Below are 9,628 nucleotides of genomic sequence, written 5' to 3' on the forward strand. Positions count from 1 at the left end.
GTAGTAAGTAAAATTCTAATAAGTTATAAAACATCACAAACAGCATCATACTAATTTTTCTTTTTCGTGATATTTCTGTCTAATTTGTATAGAACCATCATCAGACGTAAAATACCAATTTAAAGACTGTTACATAATAAAATTTTAAAAATCATTTTAAAAATAGTGGTCTCCAACTGTTTGAAGCAACTTTTATACCGTTATCCTGTTAAGCAGTACCGGGGATTGTTTGACCTCCTGAAATGTTTGCGCATAGTTTGGGTGCACCCATTCGAAAAGGCATTCTTTGCAATGCTCAATTCCTTCAGAAGCATGCCAATTGCCATTCATGCTATTATGTTGGTGTTCTATGCTTCTTTGCAAAATTCTCTTTTTTAGTTCCCCAATATAAAAAATTTCTAACAAACAGCAAAGGCATTTCAATCTTTATAATGGGTCATTCCATATAAGATGAGCCAATTTTTTAAAAATTTCCCGGATGATCATCTCAGATTTTCTTGAAATTTACAGTCCTCAGGTTTTATGTAAAAAAGATTTCAAATTTCAAATTTTCCCTAAAATTTCAACTTATTATCTTGAAGCATTCTAAAATTATGGCAATTTGAAAAGTTAATGCCTCAGCTTATTTTGGGCAATTTATTGTCTATTTCAAAAAAGTTTCATTTTCAAATCCATATAAATTAAAAACCAATTATCTTAAATACTTAAAAAACAATCTGATGTCAGTAATCTACCACAACTTTCGAAGAAATAAAAATTTATTTTACAAAAATAATTATTTTTGACAAAAAATTTTATATTTGGACTTTAAAGTTATAAAATAAATACACCTTAGAGAAAACATTTCAATATTATTAAAGCAAAAAAAGTGGAATACTCAAGGAAATGTGAAAATTATGTTATTTTGTGAGAATTTAGATGGTAGTCATCATTCCTGATAAGTTTGTAGCATTGGATTCAAAATTATAAAAGTTAGACCCCCTCCCCCTCCCCCCTCCCCCCCCCCCCTCCCCTAAAAAAGCTTCCAGCCTTAAAATGGTAAAATTAGGTCCATTTAAGAACTGAAAATTAATCAGTTTCCAGTAAATTTAACACTTGAAACTTTTAGAAATTTATCTTCAATATAAGAAAAAGAAATACAGAAAAAATACTTTTGGGATGGCTTGTAGTTGCTGAGATATCTGAACTTAAATTTTCTATCATAATATGATTCTGAAAATCAAAATCAGCTATTTTGAATTTGTTATATAGTCAATATCTTTAAAACCGGTAAACATTTCAATGTAAAATTTTTTTTTTTTAAACAAGGAATTTAAAAATAAATTTTAAAATAAAGATATTCGTACATAAAGGCTTATATTTTTCCAATATATGAATAAATTTGAAACTCAAAAAAAAGCTAAGAAATAAATCTCAATTACAATAATGTAAATAATTAAATAATAAATAATAAATCTTGTTCTTAAAATAATAGTCTAAATATTTTTGTTAAACAATTCAAAACTTAATGATATTTCTTCAAATTCTCGCTCAGAAATTTGATTTCTTTATTTCAATGTCAATCAGCTTCTTGCTGATTGACATTGAAATCATGATTCATTATCATAGACCATTCATTATCATAGACACATGCAAGATATATTCCAGCATGCAAATCACCTATGCGGTTCAAAGTCTAGTTATCTTTATTATTAATTGCATTAACTGTTGTAAAATATGTATCACCTGTTATTTGTTTCATTTCTAGCTTCCCATCATTATATGGTATAAAACAGTGATGTAAACGCATTTCTAGAAATTTTTTAGAATTAGAGTAGCAGTCATCAAGCTTAGCATTTTCTATATGATCTGTTATATTAGTTTCAGAAATACAAATGAATTTAATACCTGTAATATTTTCAATACACCATTTAAACATTTCAGTGACAGATAATATTTTGTTATTTTGCAGGCTAGTCCTTGCTACAAGTCATTTTACAGTCCCACTAATGCCATTACATGGACTTTTACCATGACTTATTGCAAAAAAAGTGCCACTCTGCACCTATTCTATGGTCTTGATGACATAGATTGCTAACAGTTTTATAGTTTTTATATTGGCTAGCTGCTCCATCACTAAAGTAATAACATAAGGTCAAATTTGGCAAGAAAATTTTTATTTCTTCTAAAACTCTAGCTAAAATCCATTAACAGCATTAGCATCATGTTTCATTCAGATATTATGCAATAGTTTATCGGTTTGAGTTTATTTTTAAAAACTTTGTAGCATATAATGAACGGATGTAGTTTTAGTTATTATTCCAATGAAATCCTTGGACTGCATCTTGCTTTAAGTTTTCTACATTAGGGCAGTTATCACAACTATGAAGCATACAGCTGCAATTCTCAATGTCATATGCTGTTTTTGATAAAAGTTCTTTATATTCAATGTCAGGTCAGGTTAACCTGCTACTGGTAACATGTAACCCAGTACAATCTGCTTCATGTCCTGCTGGTTTGTAGGATACGCTTTTTTAGGCAAAGGCTAGGAGATGCCAACTCTGACTTAAAACCCCCCCTGCCTTTGGGCTCTTGGTTGAGTAAAGGCAAGAGATGTTGTCTCGATGAAAATATTCATCTTGGGCAGATGTTAAATGCATCCGGCTACTGTATTGTAGAAGGCCTCCTAGGCAAAGACTTAAGGGGTAAACATCTATCTGTTGACCAGCCTCGCACCCCTTCTTTATCTATTAGGCTGGCGCAGATGTATTTTTAATACATAGTTTCCAGTTTAGGATGTTGAATGCTGGATCTTCTTGACTCAATGCATGGGTTTTGCTTGTGTCTCTGTTTTTATGACTAGGCAACTCATTCTATTATCTCCTAATAAGGTTACAGCTCAAAAACTTAGTTTTATGGTTCTGAGGCCGACTAGTAGTCAGGTTTCCTGAAATCTGTGGTAGCTCTCAGAGACGCTAATTCCATCAACAGCTTAAAAATATCAATGTAAAAGTAACAGGTGTCCCTGTTTGCACTTTTGCTGTGCATTGCAGAGGCCACATTTGGAGCCCTTTGTTACAGCTTAGGGTTTATTAATAGTTATGAGGCAATTGCTGAGTACTATTTATGCTTTGAGTCAAGTTCTTCAACAAATTTAAAAATAAATAAAGTATTAAAAACTATAAAACACAAAAACCATCATCATCACCAAGTTCTCTAAACCTATCATTCACTAATATTCGTGGCTTTGAAGTAACTTTTCTTCTGTTCAAGCTTATCTCTTGCAAAGTTCACCAGACCTACTTGCTCTTTGTGAGACTAATTTGAGTTCAGCTGTCTCATCTTGCAATCTTAGTGTTGATGGTTATCTTTCCTTAATTCGTAAAGACTACAATAGTCACATGCATGGCCCGGGCATTTACATTCTAAACCTAGTTTCACGACAACCATTTGTCATGAAACTAGGTTTGAATCCACAAACTATTCTTTTATGTGCTTTCATTTAGCACCACTTCACTCTATCGCCTTTCTGTTTGTTCTATATCACTCTCCTTCATCTCAAGACTGCACTCTTTTTGTTGTTATTTCTGATCATATTGACCAAGCCCTCTCTCTTTATCCACCAGCTAATATAGTTGTTGTTGGTGACTTTAATGCTCACCACTCTAAATGGCTTGGCTCTAGTGTCAGTGATGCTGCAGGCATTAAAGCCCACAACTTTTGCCTTTCTCAATCCCTAACTCAAATAGTCAACTTTCCAAATCGCTTTTCAGACAACCTGAATCATTTACCTTCTCTACTTGACTTATGTCTTGTTTCTGATCCTAGTCATTGATCAGTTTCTCCACATTCATCCTTAGGTGCTTCTGGTCACAGTTTGATCTTTCTAAAACTAATATCTCATTCTTCTTCATCACCTAAATCTCCCTATTATTGCACCTCTTATAACTACCTTAAAGCTGACTGGGATTTTTTCCGTGATTTTCTTCGTAATGACCCTTGGGTAGAAATCTTTTGTCTTCCTGTCAACAAATCTGCTTCTTACATAATTTTGTGAATTCAGGTTAGCATGGGATCTTTTGTTCCCTCTCGACAATTTCCAAGCCTCACTCTCATCCGTGGCTTTCCTCACACTGTGCTGCTGCAATTGCCAATCGAAACCATTACTTCTATACCATCAGCAAAACAATTCTCCAGAAAACAGACGTCTGTTTATTACTGCTAGAAACCATTGTAAAAAGGTTTTGTCTAACGCCAAAGCCCGCTATTCTCAGGTCATGAAATCTCGTATCTCATCTCAAAAATTAGGCTCTCGTGACTTCTGGAGAATCTTTAATAGTATTAATAATAAGGGCAAATCTTTAATTCCACCTCTCTTCTATGGTTCAGACTTTGTCACCTCACCTAAAGACAAAGCTGAACTGTTTGCTAAAAACTTTTCATCAATATCATCTCTTGATTCCACTAGTTGAGTTCTACCTGATATTGCCAACAAACAGGTTGATTCATTGCTTGACATTAGTATCACTCCAGCTTCTGTATCTAAAGTGATTTTTTTCTAGACTCTTCTACATCTTGTGGCCCGGACAACATACCTGTTATTATCTTGCAGAAGTGTTCTCCAGAGCTGTCGTATATACTTTTAAAACTATTTAACAAGTGCTTATCAGAGTCTTGTTTTCCAGCCTGCTGGAAAGCGGCATCTGTTATCCCTATCTTCAAAAATTCTGGAGAGTGATCTGATTCGTCTAATTACCATCCCATTAGTCTTCCTCCTATCATAAGCAAGGTTTTTGAATCTTTAATTAACAAACACTTAATTTCTCATCTTGAATCTAATAGCTTACTTTCTGACTATCAATATGGATTTTGATCTTCTCGTTCTACAGCTGATTTGCTAACAGTAATAACTGATAAGTTTTATTGTGCATTAAATAAAGGTGGAGAGGTTAGGCCCATCGCTCTTGACATTTCTAAAGCTTTTGATAAAGTTTGGCATGCTGGTTTTCTCCATAAGCTTTCTTCTTATGGTGTATCTGGCAACATCTTTAAAATTATTGAATCCTTCCTTTCAATCGTAGTACAAAAGTTGTCCTCAATGGACAGCACTCTTCTTCTTATTCTGTAACTTCAAGGGTTCCTCAAGGTTCTATCCTTAGCCCTATACTCTTTTTAATTTACATTAACGATCTTCCAGATATTCTCACATCTAAAGTGGCATTGTTTGCTGATGATACTACCATTTATTCTTGTCGTGATAAGAAACCAACACTCTCTGATTGCTTGGAGGGGGCATTTGTGCTTGAAAAAGATCTCACTTCTGCTACAGCATGGGGCTCACAGTGGCTAGTGAACTTCAATACAGATGAAACTCAATTTTTTTCAGCCAATCATAATCACAATAATTTAGATCTTCCTATACTTATGAACGGTGATGTACTCGATGAGTCATCTACTCTTCATCTTCTAGAATTAACTCTTACTTCTGATCTTTCTAGGAAACCATATATCAAATCAGTTGCAAAATTAACATCTGCTAAGGTTGCATCTCTTTATCGAGCTAGACACTTTCTTACTTGGGATTCTACTTTCTATCTCTATAAATCTCAAATCCAACCTTGTATGGAATACTGTTGCCATATCTGGGGCGGATAATGATGCTCTTTCTCTTTTAGACAAGGTGCAAAAACGCATTGTAAACATAGTTGAATGTGCTCTTGCAGCCAACCTCCAACCATTATCACATCATCGTAATGCTTCTCTTTCTATTTTATACAAATTCTATAATGGGCACTGCTCTAAAGAGCTAGCGTTTCTTTTGCCATCTACCAAAATTCATTCTCTTGTTACTCGTCATTCAATTAAGTCTCATCCTTTTTCTGTGCCTGTTCCTAAGTGCTCCAAAAACTCTTAGCCTAGTTTTTTTCTTCGAACATCAGTTCTTTGGAATTCGCTATCTTCATCTTGCTTTCCTGATTCATATAATTTGCAATCCTTTAAGTCATCCGTCAATAGTTATCTTGCTCTACAATCTTCATCTTTTCTCTTCCAGTGACTTTCAACTTGTTACCAGACACTGCATAAGCAATCAACTTTGATATTTGGTGTACTTGACAGACACAAACTGAATGCATACCAGATGCACTATCTACTGTTACACACTATTTTGGACGAAGCTGACAAAACTTTGAAAATCCTATTTTCTCTCCTGCTTTTAAAATTTCTGAATGTAGCTCTTTTAGATTTACAAGTAATAATTGCTTTTGGATATGTTATTTTTGACCATTGATTTTAACTGAAACAAATTCTTTCTTACCAGGACAAATCTGAGAATATTTGTCACACTGATAAAAATGCTTGATATTTGTTATATCTTATTTCTAGCAATTTTTTTAGACTTTCCTAAGATACTTTTAGATGTCTTTAGTTTACGTGCTTTTTTAACCATTGACTTTGGTACAGAAAAGTATTCTATTGTTTTTTTAAATATTGATTGTCTATTGAGCAAGTAAAAGAAATTTCATTATTGAAAACTCCCAAGTAATTTGAAATTAATGTTTGGCAAGAATTTGAAACCTCCTTTAACTTTTTTTTTTCCCATAACTGGGACTGACTCAAATAGACACTGATTTTAAAGGAGAACAACCCAACAACCTGAATGTTTCATTTGCAATTTCAGAACCAGTCGTAATGTATGATGTATTGGTTTTATCATTGATTCTATTATTTTCAATAGTTTTATCTTTTTTTTATATAGTTTCAATTTTTACATTAAAATGTTCATCAGTTTTAAATATATTGACTATATAACAAATTCAAAATGGCCAATTCTGAATTCCAGAATCCTATTATGATAGAAAGTTTAAGTTCAGATATCTTAGCTACTGCAAGCCATCCCAAAATTATTTTTTCTGTATTTCTTCTTTTTATATTGAAGATACACTCCTAAAAATTTCAAGTGTTAAATTTACTGGATACCTGGGTAATTTTCAGTTTTAAAGTGGACCTAATTTTACCATTTTAAGGCTGCAGGCTTTTAGAGAGGTCTAACTTTTATAATTTCGAATCCAATGTTAAAAAAACTTATCATGAATGATTAATACTACCTATATTCTCACAAAATAGCATAATTTTCACATGTGCTTGTGTTTTCCACTTTATTTGCTTTATTAATGTTGAAATATTTTCTTTAAAGTGTTTTTTTTTTTATAACTTCGAAGTCCAAGATGGCTAAAAATAGTTTTTATAAAATGATTTTTTTTTTTTTAAAGTTAAAGTAGATTACTGCTATCAGATTGATTCTTAAGTATTTAAGATAATTGGTCATTTATTTATATGAATTTGAAAATAAGACTTTTTTGAAATAGTCAATAAATTGCTCTAAATAGGCTAAGACATTAGCTTTTCAAATTGCCATAATTTTAGAATGCTTCAAGATAATGAGTTAAAATTTTAGGGAAATCTTTTTTCCATTAAACCTATAAAGAGTGTAAATTTCCAAAAAATCTGTGATGATCACCGGCAATTTTTTGGCTTATCATATATGAAATGACCCTAATGTTATCTATATGCCTTGTAGCTCTTCTGTAAATCATTTTCTTGGAGGGTTTTTGCTAAGATTAGTCTTATCATAGTTCATTACATTAGAAGGACAGTATCATTGACCAGGTTGTGCAAATTGTAAAATAAACAACAAGCTGCTCTTCACTTACAGCTGCATACATATACATATATATATATATATATATATATATATATATATATATATATATATATATATATATATATATATATATATATATATATATATATATATAATATATATATATATATATATATATATATATACATATTTACAATGTGATTATATAGATGACATTTAGAGGTTGCTTTAAAAGTTTTAATCCAAGCTGGCTCAGCCCCCTTTTACCAGGGCCCCAAGTCAGCTCAAAGTAGCCCTGTGTGAAAGTATTTATGAAAATCACAGCATCAAATAAACAAAAGAAAAAAAAGTTTGATGAAATGCATAATCGAAAGTTTAACTAGGTATAAAAAATTCTATCATGCAATGAATAATCTTTAGATAAAACTTTAAGAGAGTAATTAAAAAACTAGGTAACAGTTATAATAGTACATATTATTATTATTAAATGAACAAAAAAAAATTAAAGGTTGAAAAGTTAAATCAAATGAAAAGATATAACTATTTTAAGATTTTTACTTGACTAAATCGACTTTTAGTCAATTAGTAGGAAGCCCGTAGTCAATTAAATCAACTATTCAATTTTTCAAAGTCAACTAATTTCGACATTCCAGTTGATTTTTAGTTGATTTAGGTAATGTTGATAACAACACTAACAAAATCATTAAAATTTATTTTAGAGTTTGTAATATAAGAGTTGTAAATTTGGTTTCCAAAATGATGTCATTACATAATCCAGGTTAAGAAGATTGTCACAAAAGGTACTTTCATGGCGTTACATTTCCAATGTTTCCCTAACTTTTCTGTTAAACTACTCATTTTAATCTTTATAGTATTGCAACTGTTCCAGTGGAAATTTCCTTGACAAATTTTGGAATGCTCAGCTAAATTTTTGTGAATTCAGAAAATTCAGCATCAATTGAATTTTTCTATTTTTTATTTTTGTGCACTTATTTGATGTTAGCACATACAAGACACTATCCTGTTTCACTTGATTTATCAGTAAACTCTCAGTAAAATATAAGTAAAAACATAAAAAATAAAGAGTGGTATAAAGTTATTTGAGTTCATTTAATTTCTGATTAGATAAGAAGCATAGGTATTTAATCACTTCTCTGCTAACATATAGTTCTGCTAAAAACAATTTTGTTTTGTAATATTTAAATAAGTCTGTAAATATCCGTGAAGTAGTTTGATAAATTAAGTTTTAACACTTTTTTAACCACATATTTTAGATTAAAAAAATTCAAAACAAAATTCATTGATTTTTAATACAAATAAATGAAACATTTTAAAATTGTTCTATAATTATAAACTAATTGATGAACAACAGGCAAATTCCAAATATTATATATACATAGTTTTATTAATTTAAACTAGTGTTAAAATTTTTTATATCATTGCAAATAATATTAATGTCTAACAAATTCTACAAAAAATAGCTTTAAATAACCTGTTAGATTAGACTGAATATATAAAAGTAATAATTTATGTGAAAAATATTAAAAGATAATATTTTAAAAGATATTAAAGGTTGATCACTTTTTAAAAGATAATATTTTAAAAGATATTAAAAGTTGATCGAATTTTAAAACAATTTAATGTGGTATGTTAATATTGAACAAATGACAATACTTAAAGATATAAACTAAGTGTTTTGTGTCTTGTTATTGCATAAAACAGTTGAACAAAAGTTACAAATAAAAAATTTTAAAATAAATAAATAGATGCTTCAAACAATAAACAGAAGAATAGTAAATAAATATACCTGACAGGTGTTTCGTCTTTATCATGAACTTTATCAACCCAAGTTGGAATAGCTCTCATTTTTTGAAACTAGAACATGCAATTAGAATAACATAAATTCAACCATTTTAGCTCTGAGCAACATCAGAAAGAAGCAAGCACAAAAAAGTTAATTTCTTTTTTAAATTAGTTTAATCTAAA

The 9,628-nt window shown here is 30.6% G+C and overlaps 1 protein-coding gene across 1 annotated transcript in view; it reads right to left on the minus strand.

Moving 5' to 3' along the window:
* Positions 1-9,628, minus strand: part of LOC100205553 (intraflagellar transport protein 122 homolog) — a 73,863-nt gene extending 64,235 nt beyond the window's left edge. The window contains exon 1 of the mRNA XM_065818275.1: positions 9,450-9,628. Coding sequence (XP_065674347.1) covers positions 9,450-9,508 — 59 coding nt within the window. The 5' untranslated portion in view covers positions 9,509-9,628. The remainder of the gene's footprint in view (positions 1-9,449) is intronic.

This window comes from Hydra vulgaris, chromosome 14 (genome assembly GCF_038396675.1).
Source record: "Hydra vulgaris chromosome 14, alternate assembly HydraT2T_AEP".
NCBI classification, from domain to species: domain Eukaryota; kingdom Metazoa; phylum Cnidaria; class Hydrozoa; order Anthoathecata; family Hydridae; genus Hydra; species Hydra vulgaris.